Here is a 16976-nt window from a genome sequence, read left to right as displayed (position 1 = left end):
AATCCTAATCCTAAAGTCAACAAATTCATCATTTATTCAATTAAATGCAATGAAATTTAAGGATTTATTAGATGATAATATTAAAAGACATAGAAGACAGTTACCAGGTAACATCCAGAAGCTCTTTGAAACGAGGGATAAAGGAGGGCTCGAGTGACCCGACAGAGATAAGCAGAGGAGAATGGATGGATTTAGTGTTTGAAGCAGAGGTTTTGTTGGTTTGGTCTCTTTCTAACGTGTTTATTGGGAAGACAAACAGATGCCTGACTGACATGTGCACTGTGAGTGTATTAATAAAAACTCACAGAAGGCTGAAGTCACCACACAGAGCAGACTGTGTGAAACAAATCAACAGTGTCCAAATAAAGTGAATGATTAAACTCTGAATGGAACATTTAAATGAAAAAAAAAACTTTACAAAAGAGGAAGTGATGTCACAGACGTCACAGAGCAGTGTGATGTTGACTCATGTCATTACATGCTGACCTTTGATGACTTTTGTTTAGCTCCTGTGCCGTTAAAACCATTAACTGTGAAATAATCACCAGAAAATTTAAAAAAAATTATTGAATGTTTATTGAACCTTCTGACGAAACATAAAAAACAGAACTTAAAAATGTAACATTCATTTGCATATGTGAGTTTTAATTTGTATCACATTTGCTGCATCCAGCAGGTTATTATGTAAAATGACATTGACGATGTAGAAGTGTGAAAAACTCACGCATCAAATATGAGACACTTGGAGTTAAAGTTATTATTTTGCTTTTCTTCAATCTGCTATTTGCTGACATGTTCAAATAATTTGTTGGTTAGTAAAGAAACAAGTTGATAAATAATGAAGTGAGATTAGGACACAGTTTGGTGCTTTCTGTCATCAAACAGGACTGAGGAGGAAAACCAGCTCAGAGAGTTTGAAGGTTCTTCAATGACACAGTAGAAGAAGAGCTGTGAGGCCACAGTAAAGTTTCAGAACTGAACTAACTCTGTCGGAGCTTCCACAAACACTGATCAACACACTTATTAAACCTCCTGCCATCTAACCCTCGTTTTTGCTGAGTTCTCCCTGTTTTACCTTTTGGAACCTGAATCTGTTTTTTATAAATCCAAATTTGAGCCGGCACACTGGACATCTCAACAAAACTCAAAAACACAAAGTTCCTCTTCAGGGATGAAAGTAAAAAAACTGTAATTTGGAATCTTAATGGAATACAATCTAGTTTAATTTTATCGTTTTATCCATGGAACTGAAAATTCATGGATCTGAGCGTTGAAATATCATTTTTTTAAAGAGGTCGTGCACACTGCTGGATTGACTGTATTTAGTCAGCCGTGGCAGAAACCTGGGATTGGTAATAAATATGATAATCTCCTAAAACTACATGGCTTTTTTCTCCTGCTGATTAAAATAAAACCTTAACAAAGCTGAAGAACTCAAAGTGCATCAACCGTTTCTTTCACCATCATTCTGTAAAACGCCGGCGAACGCTCCCAGTGTTTGATACCATATGTCCCAGTGTTTCCCTACCACTGTGGCGCAGCACATAGGTGTGCCCTGAGAAATGATCAGGTGTGCCGTGGACGATTATCTGGTTCCACCTGATTAGTCCTCGAAGTAATCGAGTAACGGGTGGAACAATTACATTCTCTTCCACTAGAGGGCAGTACAACTACCAGCTCTATTTAAATGAGTTGCCAACTGGCAGTAAAACAATCGGACCTGGTCCTGGAGAAAACTCAGATGCAGATGAAGGTCCTAGCAGGAGTAGTAGTCAGAAGAAAGTACAACAGGTACACTGGGGACAAACCGAGCCAGGTGTGCAGGGAAAAACTATCAATATACTTTCTGTGATATTTTTGTTGGTGGTGTGATTTTTCTAATGTGAAATATGTGCCGTGGCTCCCAAAGGTTGGGAACCAGTGGTAAATAAATGAAATGCAGTAAATAACTTGAGAGAGGTGCACAGAGATTTCAATGTTTGAAGATGCTAACAATGTCAAACAAAGCTTTCATCCAATAATTCAGTAATTCATCAGTAGTTTGAGGGTTATTGATCGATCAGTGAACAGATCAGGTTCTGATTGAGAAACTCAGAGTGAGGACTTCAGAGTTTTCAGGTTTAGAAACATTTAATTCTATCAGAGGATCCATCTGCTCAAACATAATGCTCAGTGGTGTCATCATGCTCGTCAACATCCAATGGCATCTCCATGGAGACATCATGTTTGTTACCTGTGGGCAGAGTGGAGAAATCAGGACAGTGCTGACGTGATCAAAGTGTTTCTGTGAGTATCTGCCTGAGTTTGTACCTGAGCTCCTGCTGCAGCAGATGGACAGGAGCAGGATGGTGCAGATGCAGGACGGGCAGAAGGCCAACAGGTGGCAGATGACTCTGATCCAAGACACAGAGGGAGAAGAAGGGGAGGAAGAGTTGGTGAGAGGAGGAAGAGTGGACAGAGAAGAACTGGCCTCAGAAACTGGAGGTGGAGGGACGGACTTTCTGAGAGTATTTATAGGAGACCCTGCAGGAGACATGATGAAACAGGTTAATGAGTCAGCTCAGCAGGTCAGGTCTTTAAACACAGAGTTATGTCAGTGTTCTGACCTCGGACCCTCAGAAAGCTCTGAGGAGATGATCCAAATGTGTTAGAAGCGCACCAGTAGAGACCTTCATCAGAGTGCCTGACATTAGGGATAACGTGTTCTGCTTTAGACCCAAGGAGACGTCCATTCATGAAGAAAAAAGATGGAACTGTTTCACCACTCTTCTTCTTGCATTGCAGAGTAACATCACTTCCTGGTCTCACAGGAAGTGCAGGGATCTCCAGGATCACACCTTTTTCTGAATAGCAGGTAAACAGAGACAGACTTCCACCATCAGATTGGAGTCACACAGAGACAGAGACACAGCTGGAACATCTCACTGTACCTGAAACACTGATGGACACTTCATCGCTCTGCTGTCCAGATGAGCTTTCACACCAGAAGGTTCCACCGTAGGACGAGTTACGATCCAAAACGCACAAACTTCCACTCATCTCAGCTGCTCCACAGTCCTCAGTGGGTCCTCCGCTGGTCATCTTCACTGTCCATCCATCAGCTGTCTGTCCATCATCAACACAACTCAGAGACACTGAAGATCCACTGAAGACCTGCTGAAGGTTTGGACTGACAGACAGAGACACTGGAGGACACACAGACAGACAGATAATCACCACCAAAGAGGAGAGGACCAGTGTCACGATGATCATCAAACTTCACACCGACCTGCATCAAAACCAGAATCCAAATGTGCAGCCAGCTCACATGGGCATGGTTGCCATGGTAATTTGAATTTGACAGGATGCAGACCAATTAACTCTTTACTTGGCATGACTGACTACAACTGATAGGTGGGGGATGGCAACTATGGAGATGCCAGGGGAAAAAGAAGAAACCCAAAGAGTAGGTTCATGGATGTCTTGAAGGAGGACGTGCAGAGGGTTGGTGTGACCGAGGAGGATGTTGTGATAGGATGAGATGGAGGCAGATGACCTCCTGTGGAACCAGCTAAAGCAGCAGCCAATAGAAGACGAAGAGGACGACACATGAAGAAGACTGCCACTTATTTCAAAGTTCTCATCCAGAAATTTGGCTTGCCCTCTAAGGAACATCCTTGAAACCTGGGAGACCTACAAAACGTTTACCCTGAATTTCAGGGAGAGGTGGACCACCATCATATCCCTTTATAAATAAGGATAACAAAGAATCCACTTAAGGAAAAACTTTTATTTCTATCTTCTTTGTCTATTTAGTTGGCAAAACTGAATTTCTGTTGAGGTGATGTTGTTTTCACATACTGCTGTTTAGTATTTGGTTTGTTCTGAATAAATATCCATGTAGCTTTCCATCACCAGTGTGTGAATGTAATGGGTGGATGACTGGATATGTAAAGCGCTTTGGGGTCCTTAGGGACTAGTAAAGCGCTATATAAATACAGGCCATTTACCATCCATTTATTTCACAGTGAACCAATGAGGATGCTTACACCAGCTGTCAGTGATCAAAAAACCAGGGCACATCATGGACAGGTTGGCAGTCCATAACAGAGACATCACTGTCAGTTAATCTAACAAGACTCAAACTCTTGACCTTCGTGGTGTTTGGTGATGATGCCAAACCTCCACGACCATGCCAACTGTCAGAATACCATTCTGCTTAGTGTGTGTATTAGTTAGTGTGTGTATTAGTTAGAGTGTGTATTAGTTAGTGTGTGTATTAGTTAGTGCTGTATAAGGCAGGGTGCTGGAAAGGAGAGTCCGTCCACTAGTCGACCCATTGCTATGGATCATTAGATCCTCATAAAACCGTTACAAGACCTTGGTCCTCATAGCTGGCAATAAGTGGAACTCGTTCCCAGTGGGTGTTGGACTCTGCCAGGGCTGCCCTTTGTCACAGATTCTGTTGGTTTGGGAATCTGACCAGGATGCCTCCAGAGCATCTCCTGGGTGTTCCTGGCATGTCCACATCTCACCCAGGAACACTTTACTACTGTTTCCATTGTTTCTCCTGCCACTTGGTGTGATTTTCTGAAAACATGAAATTTCATTTCATCTATATGCTGATGATTGCCAGCTTGATCTACCTTTCAATCACTCTGATAGCTCATCGATTGGACTCCTGCTTGTCTTAGCAAAGTTAAATCATGGATTTAAATGTTTTACATTTTTATGAACAAACAGTGGAAGCAATTTTATTCAGTCCCAATCGTTCTTCTGGTATCCCAAATGTTCACTTTGCTGCTCTGAGCCCTCGCTTGAAGAGCTCTGTTACTAATCTTGGGGTAAAAATCGACACTGCACTTAGTTTTGATGGCCACATAAATGGGGTGGTGAAATCTTCATTCTATCACGTCAGATCGAAGCTAAAGCCCTTTCTGTCCAGGCATGAACTTGGAAACTGTGATCCATGCTTTGTCACCTCACGCTTCGAATACTCCAACTCCCTTTTAATGGGGGTTGGCCAAGCCACTCTGTCATGCCTGCAACTGGTGCAGCACGGTTTTTACCTCATTTAGTTCAAAATATATTGAGAAATGTACCAACACACATACAGTATGGCTCAGTTAACCAGAGATGGAACTAAAGTGTGTCAATAAAAATAACCTCTGTGGCCATTAATGTTTCAACAGTTAGTATTAAAGACTATAAATCTTTAAATCATCAATTATAACTGTCAAAAATGTGTATGTGTCATCAGCATAAGAGTGGAAGAGCTTTGTTTAAGAACTTTTAAAGACCATTAAAAATCAGTGCAATCAGTACGTAGTTTTGAGGCACAGGCAGATTTTAAAGGACCACACATGCCTCTGACACATCGTCAGATATTCGTATTCTGAGTTTGAGTCAAAGCTAAATGTAAATAAAATAACTTAATTTTTTCTTTTGCAATTATTGTGCAAATGTATTCTAAATCAGCAAAGAATCAGTCTGCAGGAAATTGTTCTCTGACAGCCACACCTTGGAGAAAACTCATTTCCGTCGTTTGCATCCACAATCTTATTCTTTCGGTCAAAGTCAGAGTTTGTGAGAATGGGTGAGGGTAGGGATGCAGATCGACTGATAAATCAACGGCTCTCTCTTCACCATGACGGACCGGCATCTGTCAGTGTCTGCATCACTGCAGTCGCACTAATTCATGCAGGAAAGTTTCTTTATTTTTGTGTCGGAGAATTTTATGTTTAATGTACAGTACGATTCAGTCACTATGTGTCTTTTGCAATGTGATATTTTTATTAAGTATCTTGAAAAGTATTTGATATATGAAGTTAAAAATCCTTATTTAAGGTCCGTGTTATGTGACAGGGAATGACTGACCGTGCCTGCGTAAACTTATTAACAAAATGTTTGCTAATTTTAATCATCTCTGTCTTAACACTGTTGATATTTATAAATTTGGACTTTTTCCTACGAACCATTTATTATACGTACGTCATAATACAAAAAGTAAAAGCCAGGATGTTTTATGCTTAACGCTTATTACCAAAAATATCAGATTATATTGTGAATAAGGGTGGATGTGTTGTTCTTTAATGCATCTGTGAACCATCCTGATACGTGGAAACAAGGGTGATGACAGACGGATATTTACTCTGGTAAATTATCCACAAAATCTACAACTTACTGTAAGTCTGTGACTACAGGGTCAATGAGGGACCTCTTCAAAGGGCTTTCCTTAAGATTAAGACTGGCGAACAGTTTATTTTAAAGACTTTAAGCAGTAAAAATGTATTAATGGAAAAAGTACAGCTGGTGGAGAACATTGTGCATATTGTGCATTCACAACCAATGAAAAAGGCCATATTTAAAAAGATTTATAACTTATATGAAGAACTAGAAGGGCACTTCCAAAAGAATGAATAACTCCGTAAAAATGAGTAATGTTGGAAACATGTAACTGCTCTGTATTACATGTAACTGCTCTGTATTACATGTAACTGCTCTGTATTACATGTAACTGCTCTGTATTACATGTAACTGAGTGGGATTACTGCTGTTAGACAAACATTTAGTATTGGCTCAGTTTATATGAAACGCACTCTGTTCTGTCACAGAGATCTGAATACTGGGAATGACTGCAGACTGTCTCCTGAAATCATAAATATAAACTTAGAAAAGACTCACCTGCAGAAACAGTCGGTGCAGACAGCAGCAGCACACACACACCTGCAACAGGAGGGCAGAGGTCACTGAGGGTCAGAGGTCAATGAAAGCTCAGTTCAGAAATGATGCTGTTTTAGGATTTTTATGTTCCTCGACTGAAGGAAAACCAGAACCAAGAACCTCATCCCGACTCTGAGCAGAACAGGTACTGAGCTCATGTGCCTGCAGATACTCAGGTGATACATCAGTGGAAGCGTCCCTGATGCACTCATGCAGACGTGCTGTCTGAGCGCGTGTTGGATGAAGCTGTAAGGATGTTCACTCACCCTGGAGCAGACAGACGGACGCAGTCTTCATGTCTGAGTGACGACTGAGAGTCTGAAGCCTGAGCAGCAGAGATGCTTTCAGCTTCATCACTTCCCTGTTACACACTCAACACTTCCCTCTGCTCCACGCTTTCACTACTCGTCTGACTGAGCTCAGTCAGAACGCACCTGCACAAAATCAGGCATCAAGTGAAGAATCCCTCTGTTACACCAACATCACAAGTTCATTATTAAATGATCTTTTTTCCATGTAATCCTGCATCTTAATCATAACAAGTGACCTCCTCCTGGTGTGTGGTACAGATCCTGTTCTGCCAAACAGAGACATTATTCAACTTTATTGACACAGGACCAAATCACAACAACAGTCGCCTCAAGGTGCTTTATATTGTAAGGTAGCTCCTACAGTAATACATACAGAGAAAACCCAACAATCATATGACCCCCTATGAGCAGCACTTTGGTGACAGTGGGAACAAAAAGCTCCATTTTAACAGGAAGAAACCTCCAGCAGAACCAGGCTCGGGGAGGGGCGGCCACGACCGGTTGGGGTGAGATCACACTTTAAAGTGTCACTAGTCCATCATAAATCATGCTGACAGCGTCACAGATCTGAAGAGAAACCTACAAAACAGCATCATGTGGCCTCACCTGTGCTTCATCATAGCCACAGTCAGAGACAGGATCACTGAATCAGCAGAAATGTCTGGAAACTCACCTTAATCCTGAACCTTTCCACCTTTAACGCCACCATCGCCCTGAACTGGGCTGGAATATTAACGGGGATAAAATAAAAACCTACAATAACCTGGTTACATTCAGGTGAAGACCCCTAAAGGTGTTTCTCAAACTCTGTAGAAGCACCTTTAGATTTTTGCCCATGTTTGCAGTAACATTGCAGCTCTATGAGCGCCCTCGCCTCTGTCAGTGCGCCCCAGGGCAGCTGTGGCTACAATGTAGCTGCCATCGCCAGTGTGTGAATGTGTGTGTGAATGTGTGGATGACTGAATGTAGTGTAAAGCGCTTTGGGGTCCTATGGACTAGACAAGCGCTATACAAATGCAGGCCATTTACCATTTACCTCATCAGGTCACCCCACAGGTTTCAGATGGATCATCTAAAACTTTCACCTTCTTCTGGTGTTTCCTGCTTTTGTTTATGTGGATGTCTGCTCTGGGTCACTGTTGGACTGACAGGTTAGCTGAAGGTGTTCAGATATTCATTGTGGATTTAAATATATGCCCATTTGCTCTGCAGCGTCAGATTTTGGTCCTGCTCAGTGCTGCGACTCTCAGCTTGTATTTTTATCCTGCACGTCTCTACATGATGCTCCTGAAACTGTTTCTGTTTCTTTTCCTGCTTCATCTTTTTCCTTAAAAGGTGTCGGGATGGCGAGCTGTGACTGATGATGGGAAGTGATGAACTTTCAGTCTGTGTTGGTCGGGTCTGATTTAGAGGCGGGTGGATTGATCCAGATATAAATTGTAGTCGATCAATGCTTTGTTTCTGTGTTCAATATGTAGCCCGCAGAATTGTGTTGCTTTTGTTTGTGATGGGGGGAACATGAAGTATGTAAAATGTGAGTGTTTGTGTGCTGAGTCTCTTTTGTTTACAGCCTGTAACACATTTAGGCAGGAAGCTTACTGGTATGTTTGACTGTGTTACTCATTACTGTGGAAAGTCACAGTCACAGTGGGTTAGTGGTCATTAAATGTTTCACACCGATTTAAACCCAGTGGGGGTATCTCTCCCCCCCCCCAAAGAGGGACAAAAGGACCCCCTGATGGTCCTTTTGTCTTAACTTAATCATCATCTCGGCTCCTCTGACGACCTGTTTGCTGCTGTCTGCTGCTGAAAGACCGTGGGGAGAGGGGACACTTGGGCAGGGCATTTATCGCAGCATATAATGTGTTTCCTGGATACACTGCTGCTTTTTCAGCATTCAAAGACTGATGGCACCGTGTCAGAGCTGGCTATGAATTTCAGACGGATCAGGCCTTAACGAAAAAGTTATCAATCGTTCTTTTCATCTTTTCTTATTACCCACAGCTACATCCACTCCTCTCAGGCCTAGGCTGCTCACTAGGGCTGAGTATCATCACTGATTTCTATGATCCATTTGATTCTGGTTCTCAAAGTCCCGATTCGATTCAACTTAGCCTCAGACAGTCAGAAATATTATAATTCTGATCATTTATCAGCACTGATACATGTGAGACTTCATCAGAATTGTGAACATCACAGCAGATGCCTTTGTGTGAAAGTAACTGAGAATAAAACAGAAAAACATGAAGGAGATTTTCCTGGTCTGGCTTTTTATAGCAGATAACCTTAAAATATTCTGCAATAATCTGCAATTTTGCATAATTTTAAGAAGTTTAAATTTCTTCAGTATTGAACAGCAGAGATTAGGCTTTCTTGTCCGAGGTCATTTAAGTGAAAAAAGAAAAAGACAGCGCTGTAAACCACGGTAGACTGTTGGGTAATAAGCAGAGATGGGCAGTAACACGTTACTGTAATCCAATTACTTTTTTCAAGTAACGAGTAAAGTAAGGGATTACTATTGCAAAAACGGTAATTAGATTACCGTTACTTTCCCGTAGGAACGCTGCGTTACTGCGTTACTAAAACCGTGATTTTTTTGCGAGAATGTCTCATGACTGTGACGTAAGCGAGTGCGACGTTCGTGACAACAGCTGTGTGCAGATCAACAATGGATCATATCTCGAGTGCAGAGAGAGTATGAGCGTGCAGCGTTTAAAGCGTGGAAGTACTGACCTTACTTTGAGTTTGATTCCATAAAAAGTGACAAAAACATTAGTGTCCGCTGTGCGTGGGAAGAAAACTTCTTTTTACAGCGAAAAAAACCCCTAAACTTCCAACAAGCACCGAGTAGCTACGACGTAATGGGAAACTCAGAGAAGCTCGCGGATTCTTCCACTGACCGCGGCACACCTACACCAGGGTAACCCTCCGCCTACCCCACTCCTGCTTTACAGGTGAAAATAGAGCAACAGGACCGCTGAGTCTTTGACTTTATTTATTTTCTGCTGTGTTTTACTTGCATCTATTTGAAAGACTGAGTGTAAACACAAAAAATATTTTATTTTATGAGCTGGAATGTGCAGAAAATAGGTTTAAATGTTAAACTAATTTCTTCCAGTCAGAGAATGTTGCATATAATTAAATGTTTGCTTGATGCATAAAGTTAAAAGATTAAAACTAATAAAACAAGTTTTAAAAGGATACTTTTCCATTTGATTACATTTTGTATGATGGATTATGCAGAAAAAGTAGAATTGGGCTAAAAGATCTATCACTTTATCACCTCTTCAGGTTGTAAATCGTGTTTTTAAAAAGTAACTAAGTAACTAAGTAATTAATTACTTTTGAAAATAGGTAATCAGTAAAGTAACAGGATTACTTTTTTGGGGAAGTGATCAGTAATTAGTTACTGATTACTTTTTTCAAGTAACTTGACCAACACTGGTAATAAGTGAATGAATAATGCAGAAAACAAAGTTTTGAGACTGGAAACATTTGACCTTAGAACTGAAGAAGCTTCTTGGATGAGAGGTGAAACGTCTTCAAGCGACTTAAAGAAGTCCAGACGCTTTTCTTTCCAAGCTCCTTAGACTACAATGACCTGGATGACTGAGAACCTTCACAGACATATGGTTTGTTTTGGTTCTTAGCGAGTTAGTGCTGATCAGGTATTACAGGCGGCAGCATGGTGTAATGGTTTTTTGTTTAACTCCAGCTGAGGGATATAAATTGCTGATCGTTTCACCTGTGCACATTGTTTTAATCAGTTTTAAACTTATGTTTTTCTCCTTATGGTCACTTCAGGCCTCCACACAGAAATAGATTCTGGTTTCGATGTCAGGACTAATTTAGTGGTGTATCATGACATCTGACCAACAGTTTAAGTCATTTAAGTTTAAATTAGTTTGACCACAGATTGTCATTTGATGCTTTTTAGGGCCCAGAACTGTTCTTTGACTTTTTTTCTAAAATTATTTTAACACAAATTGTGATTAGAAAACGTTTCAGGTTAGTTTGTGTATTCATCCAAAGAACTGCTGTGTGAACTTTAATAGCTGTTTAAAAGTCAAACACAGCAACAGGCGGTGATGACATTACAACTACAACATAAGTCCAAAGACACAGAAGTTACAAAGCTACACAAACAGAATTAGTGTAACAGTCAGAGAGCCGATGGCTTAATGTGGGCGTTTCATTAAAGACAAAACAGCAGATGATCTGAAGGACAAAGAGTTCCTGAGAAGGACACAAACAGCAGAGCTGAGCTGATCTCATCACGACTCCCACGTACAGCTCAGTCCTACCAAGGTGGAAAATGCTTTCACGTTTTCTGTTTGACTGCACACGACAAGTTGTTTTTAATCCTGCTTCAGCCTCAGCAGGTCTGAGAGGTGAGCGCAGAGACAAACAGACAGACACTTTGTGTTTGTACGCACAAACATGACCACAGCTGTGAGATCGCCAGACTGTCAACATTTACTGACACAGTGAGATGCTTCAGCTGAGGCTTTGTGGTCTGCTGAAATCGGCTCTCGCGAGGACGTGCATCCAGGCCAGAGGTCCCTCAGCATCCGCCACCTGAAAGAGCCACTTCTGTAAACAAAGCCAAACCTTATAAACAGTACCTTTGCACAAAGACTGAAACTAACACCACTGAAGGAGCAACGGGCTGTGAGGCCAGTTTATGATCATTAATATGCAAACTGTCTCGACCAATGATTAAAGACCAGCTAAGACTGAAGAAGTCACTTGGATGAGTGATGAAACGTTTCTCCCACTGTGTCCACATGAACAGAATCAACCTGTTTGGATACATACAGAAGGCAATTACATCTCCCAAAAACAAAGTCTGGGTAAAATCTCCTTTTTAATGCTGCTGATATATTTGAGGCTTTGCTGCAGAATGACGTCAGAGTCTGTTTCAGTGAGTCACCATGAACCAGTCAGGCATAAGTTTATGACCACTGACACCTAACACTGATTATCTCTACATCATGGGACCTGTTAGTGTCATGGTCGGACGGCCCCCGCCAGCAGCGTGTCCCCCTGTTACTTCCTGTCCTTCAGCTCCACAGTCTGGGATGATCAACTCACCTGTGGGTAACTGCATGATCAGCTGCTCTCTACTTAAGTTGGAGGAGGACACTAGTTGGACGCCTGATTGTAAACAGGAAACAGTTGGTGGAAAAACCTTTTCTCCATCTGTGATTGTGTGGACTCATTATTTTTCCTTTACATTAATAAGATGACTTTAGCTTTAGCTTTGTTCGGTTTAGTCTTGACTTTAGTTCTTTCCAGTGTCTCTTGAGTTTATCTGTGTTTCTAGTACTTGGTGTGTTGTTTGATGTAAGGTCTCTCTCTGTGTCTGTGACACTTTTATTTAACTGTGTTCATCGTAGACTGAACTTTATGCTGCTGTAACACAAACATTTCCCCTGTGTTATCAATAAAGTATCTGTCTCTGATAAGCTTTCAAATTGAGGAGATCAAGTATAAGAATATGACCTACCCACCTGTCAGGTACCTGCCACATGTTAATCAGCCATGATGGTTCTGTTTAAACAGGTGCTGACTGGGTAACGTGTCACACACTGAGCCAGCACACAGGAACCAAGGAGGCTGTGATGGTGCTTTTCTGATTAAGTTCATCTGTCTCTTTATGATTCTGTGACGCAGACACGATCTCACTCAGGTCCCTGAGATCTGATCATGTGTTCATCACAGCTCCACCTGTCACTGCACAATCACCTCCATCACTGATGTGTGTGCTCACACTCTGCTGCCACCTAGTGTCTGTGTGTGGGTGTTACAGCTGCCTGTCCTCACAGCTGGCTGTAACAATAATAATAAAAGCCTTTAAACATGCAATGAATGATCTAATTATAACCCCTCAAACTATTCTAATCATAGATCGGTCTGTGGCCTCCGTGCTGTCCTTCAAACACATGAAACTTTATTAACACAGCAGCTGTTTCCTCTCGCACTCACTCTGCTGCTTTATCTGCCTCACATTCACTCTGCGCTCTGTAATACTGCTGCTATATGAGTTTAATTATATGTTGTATTGTGTTGATGCTCTCATTTTGTGTTGTAATTTAATTCTGTTCGTTTTATATTTATTTGTATTATTTTATTTACATTTTATTGTGTTGCTATTTCCAGCATATCAGGTTGCAGTTTTTAAATAAAGTTTTATAAACAAGAAAACTTTATAAATAGAGTTTGCTGTGACTTTTGGCTAACAGTACTTTATTAGTATTAATGTAGGTGTGATTGGATGATGCTCACCAGCTGTGACGACCAGCCTCCTCTGACACCACACCTAAGCTGCTACTCCACCCCTCCCATTCTGCAGAGCCACAAACCACACCCCACCACAAACAGGTGACCATAGAGTGTGACGTTGTTAAGGAGTGTTGCCATGGTCACCAGTGGACTGCTGCCCCCTTTTGGAACTTTGCTTTAAACTCCCCCCGTGTGTCTGATTTAAGGTATCCTCTGTGACACATTTGTACTGCCGGTGTCACAGTAGGGTCTTTCATGCACACTCAGCAGCTATGTTTATGTTTATTAGCACTTGTAGGAGCAGAGCTATAGATGCAGACTTCATGATTAGACGTCAGTCTGATCAGCAGAGACGCCCTCAGAGTCACGCTAACATCCCTGTTACCATATCCAACCATCAAGAAGACTCTGTACAACGAGGTCTTAGTGGTCCCGTGAAGGCCACACATCTCGTCATGGTCTCATCAAGTCCACACCTCCTTTTAGTCTTCTTTCTATTTGTTGGTGTTTTGGGGGCTTTGTACTCACTGGTCACTGGTCTGTGATTGTTTCCACCAGGTCCTCAGCTGGTCTCATTAGCAGTGAGTTCATATTAATCAGTTTTCTTGGAGATTGTTCCTGATAAGCAGCATGTGCTCTGTCGTACAGTAGTTTGTTTCTTCAGGATTGAGCCTGTGTCGTCTGTTCTGGGACAAAATGTGCTCTTTGTTCATTATGAGCTGAATCCAAACATGACAGTTAAAACAGTTCATTGGTTGAATGACCTTTTACACGTGTGCACATTGTTTGGATGAGGTTTATTCATAGATTGCAAATTTCTGTTTTCTCAGTCTATTTGATTTAATTCTGTTTTATTTAAAAATCCCAAAATCATAACAACACTTGGCTAAAAATGCTAAAATTACAGGTCACATCAAATATTACAATGGCAGGTCGAGCAGGGTTGTTCCAGCTCAGCTCACACAAAAATATCATCTTTTACCTGGAAAATGATGTCATGTACAGCTTATAGTATCATCACTTTCATGTCAATGAATAAAATGTGTTTCATTTCTTAAAAGAACAAAAGATTATCAGATGTGATGAACAGTTTGGGAAGTGTAAACCTATAAGTATTCGCTCTTCCTTCTTTTCTTTGGTTTGGTCACAGAGCTCTGTCAGTGTCCATCTTTGGGTTTCTTCTACTGGACTTCTCGGTGTTGTTGTTTGAGTAGGTCTGGTTTTGAGCTTGTTAGAGGTGTTTCTGGGCTGTGTCTACACACTGAATGTTATTTTGTTGTTTCTGGGCTGTGTCTACACACTGAATGTTATTTTGTTGTTTCTGGGCTGTGTCTACACACTGAATGTTATTTTGTTGTTTCTGGGCTGTGTCTACACACTGAATGTTATTTTGTTGTTTCTGGGCTGTGTCTACACACTGAATGTTATTTTGTTGTTTCTGGGCTGTGTCTACACACTGAATGTTATTTTGTTGTTGCTGGGCTGTGTCTACACACTGAATGTTATTTTGTTGTTTCTGGGCTGTGTCTACACACTGAATGTTATTTTGTTGTTTCTGGGCTGTGTCTACGCGCTGGAGTAAAGGTTTTTTTGTTGCTTCGCTGCAGTCTTGTGTCTACTTGTTGCTACTCTGCTACAGTCCACGTCCACAGTTTTCAACATATAATGTTCAAATTTTCTGTCATGGTACATACCAATAACATGTCAAAGGTCATAGCAAATATAAAAAATCAGTAGAAACTTTGTATATTTATCTTCAAACTTCACAACAATACACCAGGGCTTTGTCAAACGCTAGCTTGGCTAAACATTTGACCTTGACCTTCAAGGTCAAAGTTGACCTTGTAAAATGTGTTAATAAACCATATTGAGTAGTCTATCATGAAGGCCATGGAGAGAACTGAATCACAGATTTCGGGGAATCACAGTCCATGAGCTCCAGACTGAGTCACTGACTGCATGTGATTTTCATTAGCATTAAAAATAATCCTCATATTTTAAATGATCTTAGTTTGTCCCGTGACCTTTGACCCTCTGCCTGTGTAAACCGTGTGTTTCTGTGTAGTTGGAGCTGGACACGCTGATGTGTAAATGTGTTTAGAAGCTTCAGAGCTGTGATGTTCAGTCGTGATGAACTCTGATGGATTTAGATGATCAGTATCTGCAGTTGGTGATTATCTGATATTCATCGTATTTTACAGCCATATCTGTAAATCCAAACAGTCTTTGAATCCACTTCATGAGGAGATGATGGTTTGTTTGTTTTGTTGATGTTGTCAGTGCTGACATCAGCTCAATCATAAAACTGTGGACTCCTTCATGATCATCTGGTTGACCCATGATCCTCACGTTCTCCTCCTGCAGGAGTTAAAGTTTATTATTAACTCCTCACTGAGGTTGTGTGAGGCAGGAGTCCAGCATGCATCAGCACTGCCAAAATGATCATCATGATTATTATGATCACAATTTAAATCAGGACGGATTTCAGTATAGATCATGATTATTGTGATTTTAGAGACTGAAATGTTTTTATTGCAGTCTTATTATTATTTTATTCAGTGTGATGATAAAAAACTCTCAGTGTGACTACACACAGAGATATTTGAACAGTTCAGAGAACACAGAGTCTCTCAGACCTCAGACTGGACTTTGGCTCAGGACCAGGACTTGTTCCCTCAGCAGGGCTGTGGCAGCTCAGCACACCAGCTGGTCGGACCCACATGTACTCTGATGGAGCTCAGACCTGTAAATGTTTTACAATAAAGAGCTCAGAGGGAAACATCAGACAGGTGTGCTGATTCTTCCACTGACACAGGACAGATCTGATAATGATGATACAAAGGTTCCCCAAAACAAACAAAGAGTTTTATTCGTTTTATCCAATCAAACATTTAGAAAACATTAAAAAAAATCATTGAAAAACAAAAGCAAAAAAGATTACACACACACACACACACACACACACACACACACACACACACACACACACACACAGACACACACAGACACACAGACACACAGACACACAGACACACACACACAGACACACAGACACACACAGACACACACAGACACACACAGACACACACAGACACACACAGACACACACAGACACACACAGACACACACAGACACACACAGACACACACACACACACACACACACACACAGACACACAGACACACACACACAGACACACACACACACACACACACACACACACACACAGACACACACACACACACAGTTTCTCTTACAGGAAGCAGGTTTGAGTGAAACTCTGAGTTTGTTAATCCTCAGATGAAGGAAACTCAGCTTTTGGTCCCAGTAAGAAGGATAACTTGAACAGGGTCAGTTACCATGGCAACAGATGACACGCATCCAGAAAGCCATGACTCCTGATCTTTAGTACAAACATGTAAAGAGTGTGAAGGAGAGCATGTAGGAGGAAAAGGAATGAACAACGATGGTCTGTGGACGATCAGCAGCAGCTCAAACTGAGACCAGCAGAGGGCGCTGTCGGCTCATCTCAGTGCTTCTGTGCTTTGACCTCACCTGCTGCACCTGCTGCTGCCTAAGTGTGTCTGTGTGAACATCAGCTGCTGAGCTCACAGTGAGTGGTTCCTGCTGTGTGACCACAGAAACCTGCCCACTCAGGCTCACATCCACGCTCTGTCA

At 41.5% G+C, this 16976-nt stretch overlaps 1 protein-coding gene across 1 annotated transcript; it reads right to left on the bottom strand.

Annotated features, from left to right (window-relative positions):
• Positions 1 to 261: 261 nt before the first annotated feature.
• On the bottom strand, positions 262 to 13373 carry LOC147333504 (uncharacterized). The gene is made up of 7 exons (XM_086268040.1): positions 13302 to 13373; positions 6969 to 7136; positions 6664 to 6705; positions 2931 to 3185; positions 2607 to 2843; positions 2311 to 2523; positions 262 to 2233 (listed from the first exon to the last, which is right to left on the bottom strand). The coding sequence occupies exons 2-7, from the start codon at positions 7054 to 7056 to the stop codon at positions 2157 to 2159; spliced, it is 912 nt and encodes a 303-aa protein (XP_086124166.1). The 5' UTR covers positions 7057 to 7136; positions 13302 to 13373; the 3' UTR covers positions 262 to 2156.
• Positions 13374 to 16976: the final 3603 nt, after the last annotated feature.

This window comes from Aulonocara sp. 'chitande type north' Nkhata Bay, linkage group LG3 (genome assembly GCF_057382095.1).
Source record: "Aulonocara sp. 'chitande type north' Nkhata Bay isolate Kocher_YH1m ecotype deep benthic linkage group LG3, A_spYH_male_GT1.1, whole genome shotgun sequence".
Lineage (NCBI taxonomy): Eukaryota > Metazoa > Chordata > Actinopteri > Cichliformes > Cichlidae > Aulonocara > Aulonocara sp. 'chitande type north' Nkhata Bay.
This window is presented reverse-complemented; position numbering and strand designations above follow the sequence as displayed.

Bases quoted from the DNA above. Each gene is read 5' to 3' on its own strand.
- LOC147333504 (XM_086268040.1), bottom strand. From the start codon at position 7,056: ATGAAGCTGAAAGCATCTCTGCTGCTCAGGCTTCAGACTCTCAGTCGT. The intron at 2,844-2,930 runs GTACAGTGAGAT...CCTGCTATTCAG, and splicing joins AGTGTCCATCAGTGTTTCAG to AAAAAGGTGTGATCCTGGAG. The intron at 2,234-2,310 runs GTACAAACTCAG...CTCTGCCCACAG, and splicing joins CTGCTGCAGCAGGAGCTCAG to GTAACAAACATGATGTCTCC.